This window comes from Leptidea sinapis, chromosome 19, assembly GCF_905404315.1.
Source record: "Leptidea sinapis chromosome 19, ilLepSina1.1, whole genome shotgun sequence".
NCBI classification, from domain to species: Eukaryota; Metazoa; Arthropoda; class Insecta; order Lepidoptera; family Pieridae; genus Leptidea; species Leptidea sinapis.
The window spans coordinates 5,688,178-5,713,047 of NC_066283.1; the positions used below are offsets into that span (position 1 = coordinate 5,688,178).

At 35.1% G+C, this 24,870-nt stretch overlaps 2 protein-coding genes and 1 long non-coding RNA gene across 5 annotated transcripts in view; 1 reads left to right on the forward strand and 2 right to left on the reverse strand.

Moving 5' to 3' along the window:
* Window positions 1–217: 217 nt before the first annotated feature.
* On the reverse strand, window positions 218–9,425 carry LOC126970040 (uncharacterized). 3 transcript variants are annotated; one of them, XR_007730522.1, is made up of 3 exons: window positions 8,800–9,425; window positions 1,962–2,902; window positions 218–1,048 (listed from the first exon to the last, which is right to left on the reverse strand). It is a non-coding gene; the product is annotated as an uncharacterized LOC126970040 (long non-coding RNA). The 3 variants fall into 3 exon arrangements; XR_007730521.1 differs by lacking the exon at window positions 1,962–2,902 and having other exon boundaries at window positions 7,858–9,425; XR_007730520.1 differs by lacking the exons at window positions 218–1,048; window positions 1,962–2,902 and adding an exon at window positions 6,404–6,951 and having other exon boundaries at window positions 7,858–9,425.
* A 959-nt stretch (window positions 9,426–10,384) lies between these two features.
* LOC126970024 (EKC/KEOPS complex subunit TP53RK) lies at window positions 10,385–11,320 on the reverse strand. The gene has a single exon (XM_050815706.1). It carries the CDS (start codon window positions 11,103–11,105, stop codon window positions 10,416–10,418), a length of 690 nt encoding a protein of 229 aa, XP_050671663.1. The 5' UTR covers window positions 11,106–11,320; the 3' UTR covers window positions 10,385–10,415.
* A 6,692-nt stretch (window positions 11,321–18,012) lies between these two features.
* Window positions 18,013–24,870, forward strand: part of LOC126970022 (coactosin-like protein) — a 45,874-nt gene continuing 39,016 nt past the window's right edge. Inside the window, exon 1 of the mRNA XM_050815704.1 lies at window positions 18,013–18,243. Within this exon, the coding sequence (XP_050671661.1) occupies window positions 18,190–18,243 (54 nt within the window). The 5' untranslated portion in view covers window positions 18,013–18,189. The remainder of the gene's footprint in view (window positions 18,244–24,870) is intronic.

Below are 24,870 nucleotides of genomic sequence, written 5' to 3' on the forward strand. Positions count from 1 at the left end.
GAATTGCTGTGAATGATATCGAGCTCTATTCAACGACATGATACATTCATGAGAGATGCTTTACCAGCCAAAATTAAACTTGAAATAACGCTGACATTTTTGGCTTCAGGAATGAACTATCGGTTCCTTAGTCACTTTTATCGTGTCTCAAAATCAGCAATTTCTCAACTAATACCAGAAGTGTGCTGGGCAATATATACGGCACTAAAAACACATATTATGGTAAGAAAATTTTTATTATTAAATTATTAGAAAATTAAGAAATACATAACATCAAAATAGTATTAAGAATTTTCATAGGCACGCATAATCGTGTTAACAGCAGTGTTATTTTCACTTTCAGCTTCTTCGTTGATCGTGGTGCTGTAATTCAAACCTGAGGGTGTAATAATAATCTGCCTGGGGTTTACAAATGTGGGGTTCGTTGATCGATCGGTAGAATGAAATCCTAAAGAGCTGTTGCTAGTGGCAGGCTCGGCAACCTCTGGCGGGTAAAATGTTATGGTGTTGTCGCTTGATGCAGTCATTGGGTTGGGCTCCAGGGAGTAAAATCCCATGCTACTTGTGCTGCTTGTTGTAGTTGCTGCCGGACTAGGGATAAAATAGTTAGGGGCTGAAGAGTGTGCATTTTCTGTATACTTCTTTTGTTGTATATCAGCCAATCTAGTTTTGGATAATATTTTTTGGATCTCTTCTTGTGCAATAACAGATTGTTCTTCAGACAGTTTTTTTGTTGAGCCGCCACATGTTTACCGAAAATATCAGCGTCAGACTCTTCTTCAGATGGTGACATATTAACATCATTTGACACACTTTTTAAGTCCTTTATCATGGTGGCCATCTGAGATATTTTGGAGCGTTTTGATCGCGGAGGCCCAGATTGATTGGGAGCTGTCACAGAATTTCGAACTGGCGTCTGGATGGCTTGAGTTGGCGTTTCAGTAGAATTATCATTATTTTCAGTAGATCTTGATACATTTTCAGCTCCGTCACCAACACCCTCAGCTTCACCCAACTCAGCGTCATCGTTGCTGGTTCCTGAGTTATCCTGTTAATGAGAATAAAATGTAATGTTTAATAAATTATTAGTTGAAGATAATACGTATTTAGGTTGTAATTTTTTTTTTGTTTACAGATTCCAGAACGAGAGGAAGAATGGAAAATTATTGAAGACGGTTTCAATACCAAGTGGAATTTCCCTTCATGTTATGGAGCAATCGATGGGAAGCATATTATAATTAAAGCTCCTTCAAATAGTGGAAGTGAATTTTATAATTATAAAAAAACCAATAGTACAGTATTGTTAGCACTTGTAGACCACGACTATTGTTTTTCATATATAGACGTTGGAGCGAATGGAAACGTCTCTGATGGAGGTGTTTTCAAAAATTCCTCATTATATCGTCGGTTGGAAGATAGATTGCTTCCTACAAATGGAGTAATAGTTGGTGATGCAGCATTTCCACTGAAGAATTATTTACTAAAACTCTATCCAGGTACGCAGCTAAGTACTGCCGAAAAAGTCTTTAACTACAGGTTGTCGCGTACAAGGCGCATAAGTGAAAATGCTTTTGGTATACTGGTTTCTAGAGTCCGAGTGTTCGAAAAAGCAATTCCAACCCATGTGGACACAGTTGATGCTATTGTCTGTGCAGCCTGTGCCCTGCATAATTGGTTGCGAAAGCATTCAAGTTCCTACATAACATCTACTTGTGTAGACAGAGAGGACAATGATGGACAAATAATAGAAGGAACATGGAGATCGGAAATAAATCCACTACCAAGCATTTCAGAACAACAAAGAGGCAACCATTCCATGACTGCTAAAGAAAAAAGAGACCTATATAGAAACTTCTTTATGACTGCTGGAAGTGTGCCATGGCAATTGGATAGAATTCATTAATTTTGTATAGGTACCTAGGATGGAAATAAAATAAATAAGTTTTACAATAAATACTTACCATTGTTTTCCTTTTTACAATAGCATTTTTTATAAAGCCGTCCAGTTCTTGAAACCACTTGACTTTTGGGACATATACATTCCCACCAGCGCCAGATCTGGTGGATTTTTGTATCTTGTCGAGCTCTAAATAATATGTAGCCCTTATGGCTTTAATTTTATTTTTTACTTCAGTAGAAGTGAGCCCTTTGATTTGCATTTGTTGAGCCATATTTTGCAACGCTGTTGACCGCATTTCTTTATTGCGGTAATTTGGGGATTTAATATTCCAAAGGCACTCGTTTTCGCCATATAATTGCACCAATTTTAAGGTTTCGTCTTCGCTAAGCTTACGCGTCATTTTTATCGCCAGCGAAAAAAACGTGGTCACTCTACAACGCAGCGGCAGTGATTAACCACGCACTGACTTGTCTGTTTACACGGGGTTTATTTGGCTGGCGCGGGGGTGCGCGGTTGGCGGGGGGCGCCAACTGACTTTAAAATATTCGTGTCCGAATATTCAAGTCAGCGCTGACTTCAAGCCACTGTACTGACTTCAAATCAGTTTACACAGGGTTTTTTTCGGGTCAGCACTGACTTGCCTCGAATTTGTAGTCAGTTACTTACCCTGTGTAAATCAGCCTTTAATCGGGCTTTACTACAGTTTGTGAAACCTGATGACCATTTTCGGACGTTCTTTTTGTACGTAACGAGCACAGAACACTTGGTAACGAGTTTCAAGTTTCATGACCATTATTTATCTCTTCAAAAATGGTTCGGATACATTTCGTTTCAATAAAGAGTCGCAAATAAGTACTTACATTATGTTTTTTTCCAATATTTCTGTACTGTTGCATGCCGGTCTAATGATAATATAATGCATTGTATTATTTCCCTTTTTAACCGACTTCAAAAAAAGGAGGAGGTTCTCAATTCGTCGGTATGTTTTTTTATGTTTGTTACCTCAGAATTTCGCCTGGGTGAACCGATTTTGATCATTCTTTTTTTTTGTTATATTTTTTTTTTAAGTTCTTCATGAGTTTCAATTATTTTGATAGAAATAAAAACAATTGAAAAATAATTGGAAACATATTTTTTTAATTTGATTCTTTTTTTAAATGTGTCCTTTATAATTCAATAAAAATCAAAGAATTTTAGTGAAAGATGCTCGATTGTGGTGACATCATTCCATTTACTAAAACATAACTCAGGATTGAGGGAGGTGACGACTGGTCCATGTGATTCAAATAATTGATGATGCTGTAAATGTTAATTTAAAAGAATGGCAATTTTTTTGCCTCTTCTTCTAATTAGAGCTCAACCTTTCCCGAGGTGGTGGTTAATTTGACATTCATGAGTGTCATTTCTTGGACATAGATGAATAAAGTGATATAGATTTAATTTATAGATGGGCAGCGGTTATTATGGTAGGTGGTCACTATATCTTCTTCACAGTCATTCCCTCATTGCTGAGGATTGTGACTCCGCTTAAGTTTGTCTACAGCTTTCCTCCATCTGTTTTTTTCTGTTGCGTGGTAGAGTGCGATGCTGATGGGTTGGTTAGTCTGCTCGGATATTTAGTCAGACCAGCGTCGTGGGCTCCGGCCTCTTCCCCTCAATTTTCCCGGTTACCATCAGATGTTCCAGGTTATCAGCACGGCGTCGTGTGGCCAATGAATCTCATGATCCTCTGCAGACATGTAGTGGATAGACTGTCACTATATATTTAAGTATGTCATTTTCCATATTTGAGAGGTGGTTCTATCACAGCTTGCATTATGATGCAAGCAACAGTATATGTACTGTTACTGTATTTGTAAGTGGATCACCAACACTATTGTATTTCAACAGCCAGGCCTATGCCATCAATAATACTGATAGCTGCCATACCTAATGCCAGCCTCAAGTTGGCTCAGATTCTACCGCTTGGTGTTTCTTCATAGTTTGTCATCTATCATATTTTTCAATGGGAGTATTTTGAAGAGGTGGGTGAAATTTTCTTCCACTTACAATCAAACTGTGGATTGATTTGAGATGGATACCTCAGGCATCTACAAACCTGAAAACTCCCTTGAGAATCATTTCCAACTGGAGGCTCTTGTTTGGCACAGGATGCTGACTAGATTATGGGTAAAAAAAGAGCACCTTTCAGCCATGAAGCAGTAATGCATAAGCATTATTGTGTTTAGGGGCCTGAAAGGTAGGATATATAGTAAAATTACTGGGCCAAAGAGACTTAACATCTTATAACTCAAGGTGATTGTAGTGCCACTCAGAATTTTTGGGTGTTTCAAGAATCCTGAGTGGCACTGCATTGTAATAGACAGGTGTATCAATTACCAGCTGTTTGTCTCACTTGTCTCATCCCTTATTGTCATAAAAAAAGAAATAACCATCAGGTGACCCATATTTTTGTTTATCCTCCTAATCCCATAAAGTAGATTGTATAATAAATATATATCATGAATCTGCCAAATTTCAACATGAAATTCCGATACCAATAAGTATTTTACTTCCAAACAAAATGAGTTATTGAAGAAATATAAGAATGGTTGTTATATTTTTATTTAGATCAATAATTTATCCCACCATAGTTCTCTTGCGCCCCCGTGCTCTTACATCTTCAAATTTATGTAATATTTCCTTAATATTGGTATTGCTGTAGGCTTTATATCCTTCTAATATCCTTCTAATATTTCTTTTGTTGTATATCAGCCAATCTAGTTTTGGATAATATTTTTTGGATCTCTTCTTGTGCAATAACAGATTGTTCTTCAGACAGTTTTTTTAGTTGAGCCGCCACATGTTTACCGAAAATATCAGCGTCAGACTCTTCTTCAGATGGTGACATATTAACATCATTCGTCGGTATGTTTTTTTTATGTTTATTACCTCAGAGTTTCGCCTGGGTGAACCGATTTTGATCATTCTTTTTTTTGTTATATTTTTTTTTGAATTTCTTCATGAGTTTCAATTATTTTGATAGAAATAAAAACAATTGGAAACATATTTTTCTAATTTGATTCTTTTTTTAAATGTGTCCTTTATAATTCAATAAAAATCAAAGAATTTTAGTGAAAGATGCTCGATTGTGGTGACATCATTCCATTTACTAAAACATAACTCAGGATTGAGGGAGGTGACGACTGGTCCATGTGATTCAAATAATTGATGATGCTGTAAATGTTAATTTAAAAGAATGGCAATTTTTTTGCCTCTTCTTCTAATTAGAGCTCAACCTTTCCCGAGGTGGTGGTTAATTTGACATTCATGAGTGTCATTTCTTGGACATAGATGAATAAAGTGATATAGATTTAATTTATAGATGGGCAGCGGTTATTATGGTAGGTGGTCACTATATCTTCTTCACAGTCATTCCCTCATTGCTGAGGATTGTGACTCCGCTTAAGTTTGTCTACAGCTTTCCTCCATCTGTTTTTTTCTGTTGCGTGGTAGAGAGCGATGCTGATGGGTTGGTTAGTCTGCTCGGATATTTAGTCAGACCAGCGTCGTGGGCTCCGGCCTCTTCCCCTCAATTTTCCCGGTTACCATCAGATGTTCCAGGTTATCAGCACGGCGTCGTGTGGCCAATGAATCTCATGATCCTCTGCAGACATGTAGTGGATAGACTGTCACTATATATTTAAGTATATCATTTTCCATATTTGAGAGGTGGTTCTATCACAGCTTGCATTATGATGCAAGCAACAGTATATGTACTGTTACTGTATTTGTAAGTGGATCACCAACACTATTGTATTTCAACAGCCAGGCCTATGCCATGAATAATACTGATAGCTGCCATACCTAATGCCAGCCTCAAGTTGGCTCAGATTCTACCGCTTGGTGTTTCTTCATAGTTTGTCATCTATCATATTTTTCAATGGGAGTATTTTGAAGAGGTGGGTGAAATTTTCTTCCACTTACAATCAAACTGTGGATTGATTTGAGATGGATACCTCAGGCATCTACAAACCTGAAAACTCCCTTGAGAATCATTTCCAACTGGAGGCTCTAGTTTGGCACAGGATGCTGACTAGATTATGGGTAAAAAAACAGCACCTTTCAGCCATGAAGCAGTAATGCATAAGCATTATTGTGTTTAGGGGCCTGAAAGGTAGGATATATAGTAAAATTACTGGGCCAAAGAGACTTAACATCTTATAACTCAAGGTGATTGTAGTGCCACTCAGAATTTTTGGGTGTTTCAAGAATCCTGAGTGGCACTGCATTGTAATAGACAGGTGTATCAATTACCAGCTGTTTGTCTCACTTGTCTCATCCCTTATTGTCATAAAAAAAGAAATAACCATCGGGTGACCCATATTTTTGTTTATCCTCCTAATCCCATAAAGTAGATTGTATAATAAATATATATCATGAATCTGCCAAATTTCAACATGAAATTCCGATACCAATAAGTATTTTACTTCCAAACAAAATGAGTTATTGAAGAAATATAAGAATGGTTGTTATATTTTTATTTAGATCAATAATTTATCCCACCATAGTTCTCTTGCGCCCCCGTGCTCTTACATCTTCAAATTTATGTAATATTTCCTTAATATTGGTATTGCTGTAGGCTTTATATCCTTCTAATATTTCTTTTGTTGTATATCAGCCAATCTAGTTTTGGATAATATTTTTTGGATCTCTTCTTGTGCAATAACAGATTGTTCTTCAGACAGTTTTTTTAGTTGAGCCGCCACATGTTTACCGAAAATATCAGCGTCAGACTCTTCTTCAGATGGTGACATATTAACATCATTTGACACACTTTTTAAGTCCTTTATCATGGTGGCCATCTGAGATATTTTGGAGCGTTTTGATCGCGGAGGCCCAGATTGATTGGGAGCTGTCACAGAATTTCGAACTGGCGTCTGGATGGCTTGAGTTGGCGTTTCAGTAGAATTATCATTATTTTCAGTAGATCTTGATACATTTTCAGCTCCGTCACCAACACCCTCAGCTTCACCCAACTCAGCGTCATCGTTGCTGGTTCCTGAGTTATCCTGTTAATGAGAATAAAATGAAATGTTTAATAAATTATTAGTTGATGATAATACGTATATAGGTTGTAATTTTTTTTTGTTTACAGATTCCAGAACGAGAGGAAGAATGGAACATTATTGAAGACGGTTTCAATACCAAGTGGAATTTCCCTTCATGTTATGGAGCAATCGATGGGAAGCATATTAAAGCTCCTTCAAATAGTGGAAGTGAATTTTATAATTATAAAAAAACCAATAGTACAGTATTGTTAGCACTTGTAGACCACGACTATTGTTTTTCATATATAGACGTTGGAGCGAATGGAAACGTCTCTGATGGAGGTGTTTTCAAAAATTCCTCATTATATCGTCGGTTGGAAGATGGATTGCTTCCTACAAATGGAGTAATAGTTGGTGATGCAGCATTTCCACTGAAGAATTATTTACTAAAACCCTATCCAGGTACGCAGCTAAGTACTGCCGAAAAAGTCTTTAACTACAGGTTGTCGCGTACAAGGCGCATAAGTGAAAATGCTTTTGGTATACTGGTTTCTAGATTCCGAGTGTTCGAAAAAGCAATTCCAACCCATGTGGACACAGTTGATGCCATTGTCTGTGCAGCCTGTGCCCTGCATAATTGGTTGCGAAAGCGTTCAAGTTTCTACATAACATCTACTTGTGTAGACAGAGAGGACAATGATGGACAAATAATAGAAGGAACATGGAGATCGGAAATAAATCCACTTCCAAGCATTTCAGAACAACAAAGAGGCAACCATTCCATGACTGCTAAAGAAAAAAGAGACCTATATAGGAACTTCTTTATGACTGCTGGAAGTGTGCCATGGCAATTGGATAGAATTCATTAATTTTGTATAGGTACCTAGGATGGAAATAAAATAACTAAGTTTTACAATAAATACTTACCATTGTTTTCCTTTTTACAATAGCATTTTTTATAAAGCCGTCCAGTTCTTGAAACCACTTGACTTTTGGGACATATACGTTCCCACCAGCGCCAGATCTGGTGGATTTTTGTATCTTGTCGAGCTCTAAATAATATGTAGCCCTTATGGCTTTAATTTTATTTTTTACTTCAGTAGAAGTGAGCCCTTTGATTTGCATTTGTTGAGCCATATTTTGCAACGCTGTTGACCGCATTTCTTTATTGCGGTAATTTGGGGATTTAATATTCCAAAGGCACTCGTTTTCGCCATATAATTGCACCAATTTTAAGGTTTCGTCTTCGCTAAGCTTCCGCGTCATTTTTATCGCCAGCGAAAAAAACGTGGTCACTCTACAACGCAGCGGCAGTGATTAACCACGCACTGACTTGTCTGTTTACACGGGGTTTATTTGGCTGGCGCGGGGGTGCGCGGTTGGCGGGGGGCGCCAACTGACTTTAAAATATTCGTGTCCGAATATTCAAGTCAGCGCTGACTTCAAGCCACTGTACTGACTTCAAATCAGTTTACACAGGGTTTTTTTCGGGTCAGCACTGACTTGCCTCGAATTTGTAGTCAGTTACTTACCCTGTGTAAATCAGCCTTTAATCGGGCTTTAATACAGTTTGTGAAACCTGATGACCATTTTCGGACGTTCTTTTTGTACGTAACGAGCACAGAACACTTGGTAACGAGTTTCAAGTTTCATGACCATTATTTATCTCTTCAAAAATGGTTCGGATACATTTCGTTTCAATAAAGAGTCGCAAATAAGTACTTACATTATGTTTTTTTCCAATATTTCTGTACTGTTGCATGCCGGTCTAATGATAATATAATGCATTGTATTATTTCCCTTTTTAACCGACTTCAAAAAAAGGAGGAGGTTCTCAATTCGTCGGTATGTTTTTTTTATGTTTATTACCTCAGAGTTTCGCCTGGGTGAACCGATTTTGATCATTCTTTTTTTTGTTATATTTTTTTTTGAATTTCTTCATGAGTTTCAATTATTTTGATAGAAATAAAAACAATTGAAAAATAATTGGAAACATATTTTTCTAATTTGATTCTTTTTTTAAATGTGTCCTTTATAATTCAATAAAAATCAAAGAATTTTAGTGAAAGATGCTCGATTGTGGTGACATCATTCCATTTACTAAAACATAACTCAGGATTGAGGGAGGTGACGACTGGTCCATGTGATTCAAATAATTGATGATGCTGTAAATGTTAATTTAAAAGAATGGCAATTTTTTTGCCTCTTCTTCTAATTAGAGCTCAACCTTTCCCGAGGTGGTGGTTAATTTGACATTCATGAGTGTCATTTCTTGGACATAGATGAATAAAGTGATATAGATTTAATTTATAGATGGGCAGCGGTTATTATGGTAGGTGGTCACTATATCTTCTTCACAGTCATTCCCTCATTGCTGAGGATTGTGACTCCGCTTAAGTTTGTCTACAGCTTTCCTCCATCTGTTTTTTTCTGTTGCGTGGTAGAGTGCGATGCTGATGGGTTGGTTAGTCTGCTCGGATATTTAGTCAGACCAGCGTCGTGGGCTCCGGCCTCTTCCCTTCAATTTTCCCGGTTACCATCAGATGTTCCAGGTTATCAGCACGGCGTCGTGTGGCCAATGAATCTCATGATCCTCTGCAGACATGTAGTGGATAGACTGTCACTATATATTTAAGTATGTCATTTTCCATATTTGAGAGGTGGTTCTATCACAGCTTGCATTATGATGCAAGCAACAGTATATGTACTGTTACTGTATTTGTAAGTGGATCACCAACACTATTGTATTTCAACAGCCAGGCCTATGCCATCAATAATACTGATAGCTGCCATACCTAATGCCAGCCTCAAGTTGGCTCAGATTCTACCGCTTGGTGTTTCTTCATAGTTTGTCATCTATCATATTTTTCAATGGGAGTATTTTGAAGAGGTGGGTGAAATTTTCTTCCACTTACAATCAAACTGTGGATTGATTTGAGATGGATACCTCAGGCATCTACAAACCTGAAAACTCCCTTGAGAATCATTTCCAACTGGAGGCTCTTGTTTGGCACAGGATGCTGACTAGATTATGGGTAAAAAAAGAGCACCTTTCAGCCATGAAGCAGTAATGCATAAGCATTATTGTGTTTAGGGGCCTGAAAGGTAGGATATATAGTAAAATTACTGGGCCAAAGAGACTTAACATCTTATAACTCAAGGTGATTGTAGTGCCACTCAGAATTTTTGGGTGTTTCAAGAATCCTGAGTGGCACTGCATTGTAATAGACAGGTGTATCAATTACCAGCTGTTTGTCTCACTTGTCTCATCCCTTATTGTCATAAAAAAAGAAATAACCATCAGGTGACCCATATTTTTGTTTATCCTCCTAATCCCATAAAGTAGATTGTATAATAAATATATATCATGAATCTGCCAAATTTCAACATGAAATTCCGATACCAATAAGTATTTTACTTCCAAACAAAATGAGTTATTGAAGAAATATAAGAATGGTTGTTATATTTTTATTTAGATCAATAATTTATCCCACCATAGTTCTCTTGCGCCCCCGTGCTCTTACATCTTCAAATTTATGTAATATTTCCTTAATATTGGTATTGCTGTAGGCTTTATATCCTTCTAATATTTTGGAAAACAAATCAGGACAATCGTTATGGGTGCTTATCAGAGCTCTTTCGAGCACATATAAATCTACCCCTTTATCTTCTGCTCTTGTATCAATGTAAGATAATCCAAAATCAATTATCACTAATTCTTGATTAATATCTTTTTCATCATCTTTTACAAGTAACATATTAGATGTGGTAAGATCACTATGAATAATGTTATTAATGTGCAATTTCCGAACATTTTCTCCGATTACTCTGGCAACTTTATTCAGCTTGGCAGCACTGTCATCTGTATATTTTTTTTTAATATTTATAATGAAATCTTTTACTGTTACACTATGTTCAAAATACTGCATATATATACGACGTCTTTCAAAATCAACTAAATATAGTGAGGGTGTTTTTACACCTGCAACTTTAGCGCGAACTATAGATCTAGCCTCATTTTTTATTCTTTCTTTTGTTATGCTTTCATCTAGATCTGGATGTCTGTATTTTTTCTTGAACCTTTCTTTAATCACTGTCGGTTTTCCAAGATAATTACCTAAGTATAACTTCGCTTCAGCGCCTTGCTTTAATATTTTGAAATCGTTGCTACACATTTTCAATGAATAACCTACTCAAGAAACAATCTTGAATTTTATAACAAACACAAAAGCACAAATACAATGAACTTGAACTTAATTTAAAAATATCTACATCATTGATCTTAATAACTATGTTTATACGCTATTTTACTAGGTATTTAAATTTTATGTAAAATAATTATTAATGCCTGGACTTGTTTACATTTTACTGATTTGAGTTTTTGACGTACCTAGCATCGTGCCATTGACATTGACAGTTGATTGATGAGTTCAGTTGGCACTTTGGACTAGGACCTAGGTCATAGTGGAAGAAGTATTTAGGATTCATTCGCTATGCTTCACTAAAAAGGGCTGGAATTACATAGATAGAGCGTCGGGTCGATTGGTCGTTTTTTCTTCTTCTGAATTTGTTGTTTTTATAAGAGTTAAGGATCAATATTAATGTAAACTATAAAAAAATAAAAATTATTTATTGGTATATATTTTCTTTATAACTATAAGGACCAATTATGTCCCCGGCTCAAGATGCGCACCAGACAGTCACTCTTTCACAATGCAATAGCCTTTCACGAATCTTTTGAGGATTTTCGTTTCACCGTTGAGGCAAAAATATTTCATCGATAAAGATTATTTTCTGTGAATAAAATGGGTCGTCCTGAAGTTGCTCTAGAGGCGAAGCCCAATTACAGAACGTTCTACGCTGGGAATGGTCAGTAACCTTTAGTTCTTTTGTCAACTGAATTTTGTATCGGTCTTGGTTTCGATAAGTCGAAGTCAAGTCAACTTTGTCAATTTCAGAAATCATTTAGTTTGACAACTCAGACTAATCTTAAAACCAACATAGTCTCTATAATTGATTTAAAGTTACAAAAATCAAAGTGGCAGTACCTACTTAAGAATTTTTTATCTCTTAAGTGCATCTTCCAAAAAAGTAATATTATTCACTCAATTAATAAGTCTATAGCTTTTTTATTCTCGGTGATTTGCTTTTTACTCAAGCTCTGAATTTACTTCTCAGCAGGGCTGTTTTATGAAGAAACGGCTACTGCACTGCTATGCGACGCGTGTCAAAAAGATAAAAAAATATTGATATACGGTATAGCGGTATTCTGCAAAGAAGTCCTGGTTGCAGTTTTTTGCAGGAACGCTGCGGTTAATAAATCGCGGTTCTACTACTGCTTCACGTTTGCAGCATTATAATGGTATTTTCGTAAACCATTTTGACGTTTGAGTAGTGTTTGATCACAGCAGTTATATCGCTAGTTTACTTAGCGCAATTCTGATAAAATACTGTTACTGCGCTGCTATGCTTGTTTTAGAGTCGCACAGTAGCGGTGCAACTTGACGAATTTTATTAATTTGCACTGCACTGAAATTGCAGGAATTCTGCAATCATGTATGTATGTGTATAGCTAATCAAAATTAATTTTCACCAATGAATAGATGCACGGAAAAATTAATTAGTAATTATTATTTTGGCTCTTGGGTTTGGTATTTTAAGTATCAACAAGTATTTTGTAATAGAGGTATTTGTCACTGTATTTTGAATTGAGTCACTGATACATAGTATCTCCTTAGCATATTGTTAAAATTTTATCCAATTCTTATTACTTACCTAGGTAACACTGGAAATGTTTAGAAAATAAAAACAGCTTAATGTAGACAGTTGCCAATACTTTTATTGATTTCGAAGTAATCTCCGTTCCTCTCTACACATCGTCACATTCGATGGAACCACTGAGAAAAGCAGTGGGCCCATTCTTCCTTAGGGTTCTCTTCTATGGCATTTTCGTACGCTTTCACCGCATCTTAAGGGCTCGTAAAGCGAATACCTCGCCTTTTATCTTTAGTTATTGGGAATAAATAAAAGTTGCAGGGCGCCAGGTCAGGACTGTATGGCGGATGACTCATTATCTCGACACCTGCCATAGTCAAATATTCATACGAAGGTGTTTCTTGTCGTCGGTTAAAGTATGGGGAATCCATCTGGTACAAAGCTTCCTGACGCCTAAATGTTCGTGTAATATTTTTGAACTTGACTCATACCAATGCCTACGCTTGCCCGTATCTTTTGATAGGTCACTCTCCTATCTCCTCTATCATGCGTCGCACAGCACTGATGTTATCTTCAGTAGTCGCTGTTAAAGAACTTCCCTCACGCGGATCATCATTGAGATTGCTACGTCCACGCTTAAACTCGTTAAACCAATTGTAAATAGTGCACGAGCTAGCTTTGTTGTTGAGTAAGCTCACAACGAAAGTCATAAGAAATCATTGACCGAAAATTTTCGCGCGTTAGGTTCATTTTCACATGTAACAAGAGTTTTAGATTTGCTACCAATTCACAAAAACAAATGACAAATGAATGCGATATACCACATTAGGTTACCAAAGACTTCTAAAATTGAAATTCAAAAAAAGTTTTGATTAGCAATGTTTCTAACTGGCCAGTTCTAAACATTTTCAGTTACCCACGTATTAACAAAGCTAGATTTTGGTCAGCGTTTGTAAGTTTATTTTGGTAGGTACTTTATTTTACATTTTCTGCATTTTTATAAGCATATACTTCGCCCAACCTACTAACTCCAGTTAACTGAGTACGCATAACAAGCTTATTTTTGTTTAAGTATAGGTTGATCCTATATAATTGGTTATGGATTTTTTCACTCGCAGACAGAGAAATACAGATACAGAGGAAAAAATTGTCAATATAATATCTATGCTGAGTTTTTCGATTTTCATTGGTAGAACAAACGTGTTTTTGTGGAAATGCATACTTATATTATAAGTATCAAATAAAAACAGATTTATTAATGACAGACTCATATAGCCTGCATGAGGAAAAACCACGACAGCATCAGAATGAAGAAACCCACCATTCACACAATATGGAACGATGAAAATAATGGAAAACAATATGTTGGAATTTATTTCTCATCATTAGGATATGTACCTTAAGGCAAAGTTATATTTTTTATGGTTTATCCTATGATTGTTTTTGTGCGCGTTTTTTTTTGTAATGCTTTTACGCATTTACTACACAACTAATCATGAAATGATTGCGAAACTGAAGTGGCAGTAGGCAGAGCACATAGTTCGACGGACATATGGCTGTTGGGGCAGCAAAGTCCTCGAATGGCGACCACGTACCGGAAGATTCAGTGTTGGTAGGCCCCCCACAAGATGGACTGACGATATGGTCAAGATCGCCGGAATACGTTGGATGAGAGCAGCAAAAGACCCATCTTCGTGGAAATCTTTTGGGGTTGCCTTTTTCCAGCAGTGGACGTCTTCCGGCTGATGATGATGATGAATCATGACATTAGGAAAGACATAGAGTAGGTAAATTTTATCCCAAATTTTTTGAGATATCTCGAAGATGTGCAATATTTTATACAGACGAAGTCACCTGCAGAATATACTTATTTATTCTGAAATACTTTCAATACAAGTGCAAACACAACAGTGATTACGGGACAAGATGACAGAGAAATCAAATATTACCACTTCATGAGAGACGAAAAGTAGCTGAAACTGTATTTTGAACCAAAATTGAACAATGTCATATCGATGCTCCAAATGTATTCTCGAACATAGATATGAGCCTCCTGTCCTCTCAAGACATCCTAAATTCAAATTTAAATACAGATATTCCTGAATTAGACCTATTTAATTCATCCACAAATTATACTACAGCAAACATTACTAAAACCTGGTTTGTTATTTCTCCCTATCTGATAATACTGATGTACCTATTTATTTATGTAATTATTATTAATACTTATAATGTATGTATGTTATATGTTTTTTAATGAAACAAAAACTATTTAATTGTTGCTCTGTAAAGAGAAATTTATTTTGTTATAAAACTTTCTAACTTTTACACTTTCAAACATTACAAATATTTACAAACCTGTACAGAGAAACAACATTAAAAGCTATTGCTCCAATTTATATTTTAATAATCTAAAATAATTATAGTATTTCTTTTACAAATAATCCTTGTTAATTTTCAATAACATAGAACCAGAGTGAATACCGTTAAAGAAGGAACATAGTGCAAAGTGCTGTCACCATAGAATAAATAGACATGTAAAACTTTGACATTTAAAGTCAAAGTTAATGTGGGGGAAATTTAAATTACATGGAGAGCCAAAAGTGCTTCATTTACATGTATATAATTATAATGATATGTAAATATTAATATATAATATAACGTTATTTTCATTCAACAAGTGTATACCAAAGAATAGATATTATGTGGAAACCGCTAAATTGTGTTTTGACATTCAAAATGTTTAGTAACTAAGTAATTTTAATACTCTTAGCTTAACAGTTTTATAAGATCACATTATGTTCTAACTACATAACATTAATTTTCACCAAGAGCGTTCAAGCCTTTCTTGAGTTATAAGTCGTCATCTTTTTGCTCTTAATTGTGATTTCCATTATTATAATCCTAGAAATAAGGGATTGCTTGTAACTAATTCTCGAAGTCTTCATAAGATACATAATATCTTTATCGTAAATCCTATCATAAATACTACCACTCCACAGCTGAATATCTGAGTGATCAACTACGTTTTGTGTCTTCCAAAATAGTATAAGAATTCAGTTATAATCACTTATACGCGTTTTATCCTTTAAAAAGTAGTTTTAGAAAAAGATGCAGTAAAAATACATTCAAGGAATCAATAAAACCTGTTTGTTGGATGACCTCAGCCCTAATTAGGCACGATAGCCATAAGGACAACAACATCAACACTTAGGTTCTTATTCAGAATATATCATGTCTTATTATTAATAAATAGAATATATTACAGGCAAACAAAGAATGCAGTTCCGGTGACATCAAAGTTTAACCACAACTTGATCAGATTATACACGGTGAAAATTTATGGGTATACTATGCTTTGAACCAGACATTCCTTAGGTCATCTCAGAAATGAATTAGCATTATATTTTAATACAATATTTAAAGTGCTAAGTTTTCGCAAAAACTATGCATCCCGCAACCCATGTCAGCTGTTTTCTGAACACTCTATGACCCAAAACAGATGAGTAACGTAGGTGTGACATAATATCAGAAATAGTAAAATGCCTACTATTCATTTGGGACTCGAGACGAAATATAAAGTAGGTGTTATAACAAGCGTCTGTTTACAGATAGCCTTTTATGCAATGGATTTATTAAGTCAGTATAAAATGCCATACCTCGTGCTCACAGAGTAATAGAACGGGGACGACTTATACGGGCAATGGGCTTACATCGTCTGATCTCCAGTATTGCTTCCGTACGCATGCAGCAGTCTGAAAAGCCAAGGACTCCTTGGGCTTGAGTTTAGACTAAGAAGATGAACCGACACGCTCAATGGGCCAATCATGAGGCTGAGTACGTTAATAGCCCATTCAAACTCAACTAACCATATAATATTTTATATATTCACCACATTTTATTCAGAAAATAATATGGAAAAACTTTTGTTTTATGAAAATAAGGGATGAGACGATCAGGATGTTCAGCTGATGGTAATTGATACGCAATGCAGTGCCGCTCAGGATTCTTGAAAACCCAAAAATTCTGAGCGGCACTCAATTGCGCACTAGCGCAGTCACCTTGAGACATAAGATGTTAATTAGTTTCATTTGCCCAGTAATTTCACTAGCTACTAAAAAAAAAATTACAAATTCAAAATTAAAAAAAATCCCTTCTGACCGAAACATAGTTATATTTACACATTATTGGTAATGTTTTTGATGGCATTTATGAATTACAACAGATCTGACCTCTACAATCTGAACCACTCATAAACCGAACACTTCTGTTATCCGAACGCCGTACTCTCTAAATACATCCATTGAATGGGCCGACCAAGTAGACATTCGTGTGCCAGAAAAAATACTTTTACGTAAATTGAGAGACAAAGCTTTTAATTTTGTTAGTTAATTATAGAAAACTAAAATATTGGAGTTTTTTTTTTTACAAAAGTTTAATAAATGTTACGTTTATATATCAACATAAACTTGTTATGCCTCGGTTAAGTTCAGCTAGTAAATCTTTTATGGGGCGATGTATATTATGCATTTACAATATGATCCCAGAAAATGTATAAAACAAATGTGTTATGAAATTTAAAAGTTTTGTTTAAAAACATTTGCGTGGGAAAGCTTATTGATGATAAATTTACGAATAACTCAATATCGCTCAAACCGATTTCGATGATTCTTTTTTTATTTGAAAGGATATAAGGTATATCTACACATATTTAGACAAATTGGTAGTTAGTTAGATTCATGGATTTTTATATATATTTGTTTATGTTTAAGTAAGTATATCGTGTTAAATGTATTGTCTTGTACCTATAGTACAGGCTAACCCTGGTTTGGAGCTAGATAATTTTAATTTATGTAAAAATGTGTCAATATAAAAAAATACACCTAACATTTTGTTTCTCGAAGTGACAAGAGCGAACGCAGAAGTCTCTCAAGAATCTTGAGCGGTAATGCATCTGCATCGACTCATTACTTCTTCGTGACAGACAGACAGCAAATAAACAGACGAACGGTGCAATCCATTGGAGTTTGGGTTCCAATTTTTTTATGGAAGAGAGGACAAGCGAACGTCCGGGTCACCTCCGCCCACATGCTCTGGCTACACTAAAAAAAATATGTATGAAAGAAAAATTATATAAATGCAGTCTTATGACAACGAAAAGTCATAGAAGATGGAGACAGGAAATCTTTACTCAGCTTAGATGCCATATTACAATTTACAATGTAAGTAGCAGTACATGCTAATAAAATAATAATATTCTTTTAATTACCGTGAAGGTTGTAGCAGTATGTAGTGTTACGGTAAATGAATTAAGTGGCGGAGGCTGTGTGTCGCGACTCGCGAGACGCGCGGGGAAGAGGGAAGTTGGGAACCCTCACATTGGTTATTGCACCCGAGCCGGTCGGCGGCGCACCTACATTCGATTAGACATTTCGATAAAAGGATTCAGTGATAATCGAACTCATTTTATAGCTGTCACGCCGTTGGCTGTATAATATTGTTCTTTGCTTGTTGTGTGGTTTTAAAAGTGTAATCTAGTGCAATATGTCTGTGGAAGGTATGGAATACGACACTCTAGTTCAAAATGGGCCCAAAAAAGTGAGATTTATTCAATATTTTTATTAAATTTAATTATAATATTTCAATTTATATTTTAATATAGTATATTTGTTTAAACAGGGAAATCTAATTAAAATAACAGTTATGGAAGATTTAATTAATGAACCATGAAAAAATGCTTAGTATTTATTATCAATGGAATAATATTATTAAATTAAAAATAATTTCAAGTGGAAATTAATACTTAAATTTTATAATTGTACACAAAAATAAAAGAACACTTTAAATTTTTGTGTACAAAAACAACTCTGAAGAATAGAAAAGAAATAATAATTGTCAATCTTCAGAATCCATTTTCGAATTTTTTTTTTCAGGGCGTTTATGGCTTAGTCATTCTGTTTAGTGTTTGTGTGCTATCATACATATGGATGAGTACCTATACCTACTATTTCGATTTGCGCTGAAGGGTGGAATGTCCTATACAAATGTCTGGGTGCGGAATATGTACTCGTAGATGTAGATTTATGAAATGGCGCGCCCGATACTACATGCTAATGCTATTTCCGTCTGTAGTAAAGCGTTTAGTGCAATGAATAGAGCGCTTTATCATTCCTTTTACACTGCTTTAAACAAAAACAAAGCTGCATCATAGACGGCTATTAACGATTTTTGTATATACTACAATTATGTGAAGATTCCTTGAGTTTTTGGCTTGGAGGGAAAACAAATGACCACCATCTGATAATAAGTGAGTGGGAGGCTCCTTTGCACAGGATGCCGGCTAGATTATAGGTACCACAACGTCGCCTATTTCTGCCGTGAAGCAGCAATGTGTATTATAGTGTTTCGGTCTGAACATATGTCTCAAGGTGTCGAGCGCAATTGTAGAGCAGCTCAGAATTTTTGGGTTTTTCGAGAATCCTGAGCAGCATTGTAATGGGCAGGGCGTATCAATTACCATCAACTCTACGTCCTACTCGTCTGGTCCGTTGTTTTTATAAAAAAAAAGTAATAATCAACGTTTGTTTAACGGATTTTTTTTAAATAAGCCCTGTTGAATTCACCTGAAAACAACTGATTCAGGTCTTTTGTTTATTTAAGGACGTTATGGGTAAATATTGTACAATGTTTAAGTATAGACCAACATTTCAAAAATTTGGAAATAACTAATATCCTATTTTTACGCTTTTTTTTAATTTTTTTGTTACTAGAAACAAGTTTCCCAAAATGTTTATAAGGAAGACACTGTTTTTACTGTCTATTCTATCGCCTTTATCATGTATGTGTTGTGTTTGTCCCAATTATTCCAACAGGATATTATGAATTATGTGAGGACCTTCCTCACACAAACGATAATCTATGTATACATAAATTCAGTATCCTGATGTTTGTTTCCAGTGAACTCCTAAACTAATGAACCGATTTTAATGGGGATTTCTTCATGGAGTACAGTTAAGTCCAACTTGAGAGATAGGATAGTTTTTATTCCGATTTGGCACTCATAATTATTTTTATTTCCAATTTTTGTTTTGTATGGACATATTTTCTATGAGAAAATTTATTGACGCACGATTTGACAGTTCTGCTGTGAAACAATTTCATTATTCAACAGGGAGAACATTTAACGAATAAACATTAAAGTTGTAGTGCTATGTTGGGTCCTCACGGACACAACCGAATTGAGCCGGCACGCCCGGAGAAATACCACTCCCCCACTCGCGAAACCGGCGTGAAATAGCGGCTATACCGTTGTGTTTCGTCCGGTGAGTGGGGTATCCCGGAGACCTAAACCCCCCCCCCCCCCAATGGTAGCACGGACTAAAATAAAAATAGACTACTCCAGGACGGTACCAGGCTATGTAGTCCGGGAGAATCCGTCCCTGGGCGTCCACTATTAGGGCCTGTTCCTAATAGTGTTTGCCTAGGCTGCCCTGCGTATTCTGGAGGGGGTGAACAGAGCAGGAGGCTCAAACCACCCTCCTCCACGTTCGCTGTGGACTTTTGCAACATCAGACTGCCAGTTCGGTGTCCGTCAGGGTCGCTCACCTGGTGATCTTCTTGCATACCTCACCCATATTCAAATTCAAATATTTTTATTCAAAATAGGATGTGACATCACTTATTGAAAGTCAAAAAGAAAAAACTACCACCCATTCCAAAATGAATGCCTCAGGCCTGAGAAGAATGGGCGCAACAAACTCAGCGGGCTTTTTTTTCATCAAAAATATGTTTTACAATTAAAGTAACATTTACAAAGTAACAAAGTAACATTGTACAATTAAACTTATTATTTAATAGCCTGAGGGCGGTCGGTCCATTCCCAATCTGTGGTATCATTAAGAAAGTCATTTATGACAAATACGACTTAGGGACCTTCAAGAAAAAAGCATATCCCACCTTAGAGGCCGGCAACGCATTTCTTGAAACTGTTTTAATGCTAGAAAACAAATTAAATTATACTTGAAAATAAGTAGGTACTAAAAGCTATGCCGAAGTAGAAAATATTAGTACTTAGTTTGTTCTATACATACCGTCCGAATTGAAACACGGTTCAGTATTCCATGTTTTTTTGTATTTTATTAATATATTTTATTAAATAGCAATCAGATATATGTTCAATTTCAGACAGATAGAGTAATTAATTTGAATGTATTAAATCCTCTTGGTGCGAAGCGGTCCCAAAATTTTGGAATATATTATAACACATGAAAAAGTGACCTAGGGCGTAGTGTAATACCACATTGATTATGTCACTGTGTAACTTATAAAGATGGAATACCTCATGAATGAATATGTCCTCCCCTCCTCTATCGATTCCTCTCTTGAGAAGGTCGCGGAAAGTACAAAAGGAAATTTAAATAAAAAAAAATATGTTAATTATATAAAAATTTAAAAGAACCAAATGTAAATATATTTAGGAAACATAATTTTAATCATCCTTACGTGGTCGTGTGTGTGTCTGCCCTAGCGCGCGGCTAGTAGATTACTTACAGGATGTTCCGAAATAATACTATGGAAAATTGATTTAATAGGTGAATTGTATATTTTAATTATAGAATTATTTTTTATGAGTACGGTTAAGTAGCTGTTTATTTAATATCGCCATTGTAGTGCCACCCTGTATATTGTAGGTACTCATCTGCAGATGCTCATAATTTTTAAACCATTTCAAATGTTACTTCTTAGTTTGAGATTACGTTTTATGTTTTTTAATAAAAAAATATTCCCAGATGACTAATTTATTTATTATTAATTAAAATTAATAACTAATTAATTTATTGGAGGAATGTGGGATCCAAGACATTCCAAACAAACTCAAGTGGTTAACCACTTGCTGGCTGTCTTACAGCTAATATTTTGTACTAAGACAAAAATAAATAAAAAAATATTTTTAATTGTTGCCTGTTGCATCCTTTTTTATACAATAAGTACAAGCAAGCATTGCTTATTATTTATTTATTTAATAATTACAACCATTACACTTACTACACACACTTACTACACACTTACACACTTACTACACATTTACTTACAAACTAGTATAATACAGGGTATCGTGTCTGATATGACATTACGGAGTACATTAATTTGCCAAATAACTATGAAATAGCAATAATACTAAATGATTTTAAATTTGTAAATAATTAATAACAATAATATTACTAAACTTTGAAATGTTCCCAAATCTTTTTCTTAAAACTATATGAAAAGTCGTGAAACACGTCCAACTCGATGCGAAAATTTATTAAATAGAATATACTAATCAAGAATGCATTGCTAATAATTGTACTTCCACTAATTTTGACCGTTTCGTTTATTATCTATAATTTTAAAGACATTAAATCGCTCAAGCGAATGTTTATTCTTATATGACTTTCAGCCATGTTTTATGTAATTATAGAAAGTGAATGCACGAAAAACCTTCAAATTTTAAATAAAGAGAGCGACGCTACAGCGCATCGTGATTCATGATTTTATTTAGAGAAAACGTACACAAAAAATGCTTTCTCATTCTTGCGCATGCTACCGTAAAAGTGCATGTACATAGTCTGTGGAGCGATTATAAGCATTAATTATTTAATCTGTGCAAGCAAGTCGTGTGAAATGAGCGGGAAATATTGAGCGTTGAATTGTTTATTAGCTTCGGCACACCTACGAGTGTCATTTGTCCTTATTGACATTCACAATGTCTAGGATTCATTCAATTTATGTGTATTTATTTAGCTTTTCTTTATTTCTCATCACGAAATCTGTTGGCCTTTAGATAAATGTTAAATTATGATTTTTGGCCTTAATTTTTTATCTGGCATTGAAGTGAGTAGGATTACCAAAAGGATTAACCACGTAATTAGCCAGGCCCGTGCAGTTCCTACAAAAAAAGGAAGTTTTTTCGTTCGTAATAAAGCGCGTATACCTTATCTAAAGCCGGCAACACTCCTGTGATTCCTCTGGTGTTGCAAGAGAATGTGGGCGGTGGTAATCACTTAAAACCAGGTGACCCGTACGCTCGTTTGTTTCCTTTCCATAGGAAGAAAAAAAGAAAAGAATTGTCAAATCTATTTTGATTGGATGTTCTTAATGTCAAAAGTGTCTTTTTTGACGTTCTTAGTCTTTTCTTAACAGAAACCAAAGAGGATACTACGTAATAAAAGGCGGGACTGTCTAAGTAAAAATTTGAAATTTATTTTAATAACAATTACGTTTTCATAACATTTGTTAAACTCAATTATTTAATTAATATAAACTAGCTGACCCAGCAAACGTTATTTTGCCATATAAATTATTTTAATTTTTAATTAACCCGCCCCGCAACCCCTCTTAGTGGTGGAATTTTGTAAAATCTACTCGGTGAAAAGAATATTCCTACCAAATTTCAAGTCTATAGCTTTAATGGTTCCAGAGATATCGTGATGGGTGACTATATACGTGGAAATCTCTTATATATATAAGAGATTTCCGCCGATTGCCGATTCTTACAATAAGCAGCTTTAAAAATCGGTTTTGTGTTAAACATCCTACTTTAGTAAAAATATTCGACTTTGTCACAATATTTAAAATATTGAAATACTCCAGCTAGAAGCAATGATATTCAGGGGTCTTTCTGTACCGCGAGTTTCTTTCACTTACACAGCGAAAGCTTGAGAACTATTCAAATCACAAAGCAATTATCGTAATTAACTGGCTCTGTTTATTAGTAGAATGTCTCAACAATAGATCTCTGAGATTGTATTACTGTTACTGTTCTAATATTGAACAAAAAAAAAAACAGACGGACAGAGGTACAGAATATTAATATTGAGTTATTATTAATATAATATTGACACACTTTTTACACAAACTATCTTGCCTCAAATTAGGCATATATAGCCTGTGTTATTGGTTACAAGACAACGATATATTTAATACAATATACTTACTTAAACATACATTAAAAAATATAAACATCCATATTCATTCAAATCCGGGACCTCTAGCTTAGTAGATATGATCGCTAACCACGCGGCTATACAGGTCGTAAGTTATTTATCTTCAATGAATAATGTATGCTTGACCAAAAATATACTTAACTGCATTAAGATTGCACGTTGCAAATGGTTGATTTAACACGTTCGTGATAAGAGGTTTTATAAGTTCTTGATTAAACATTCGCTGATAAGCAGAAATTCTGATAATTGATATGCGCAGAGCTTAGCTCATAATCGCCGAAAATATAACTGCAATGTAACTATGATTTTTATTCATAACTAGCTGACCCGACAGACGTTGTTCTGTATATAATAAATAAAATAATGTTTTTATATGAATTTGTCGATAATATATCATAACATCAAAAATTACTTCGTAAAATATGCACCCTGCTGTCGTAATGAAATTGTTTCACAGCAGAACTGTCAAACCGTGCGTCAATAAATTCTCTCATCTAGAAATTATGTATGGACACATCAAAGTAAAAACAAATTTGTTGTTTTTATTTAATTTAGCAGCATTTTGCTATTTATTCACCTTTTAAACCTTCTCTGGACTTCCATAAATAATTCAAGACCAAAATTAGCCAAAACGGTCCAGCCGTTTTCGAGTTTCAGCGAGACTAACGAACATCAATTCATTTTTATATATATCGTACTCCTCCGAAACGGCTTGACCGATTCTCATGAAATTTTGTGAGCATATTGAGTAGGTCTGAGAATCAGCCAACATCTATTTTTCATACCCCTAAATGTTAAGGGAGGTCCACACGAATTTTTATTTTGTTATTTTTTTGACATTTTTTTTAAATTTGTTTGATTATGAGTCAGCATTAAAAAATACATACAACTTCAAATTTTCACCCATCTACGATCAACAGTTACTTTTGTATCGCGATTTTAATATCGGCAATACAACGTTTGCTGGGTCAGCTAGTTTATAGATAAAAGAAAGCTTAATATAAAAGTATCAGTGCCTACAGTCCGAACCTCGTCCGCCTGTACCTACGTACATAATATTATGTTTTCTGTTTTTAACCGACTTCAAAAAGGAGGAGGTTCCCATTTGTTTTTATGTATGTACACCGATTTCGCTGAGATTTATGATCCGATAAATGTAATTCTTCTTTAGTTCGAAGCGGAGTAGATGCCATTTAGTCCCATAAAAAAATTACGAAGATTGGCCCAGTAGTTTTCATTT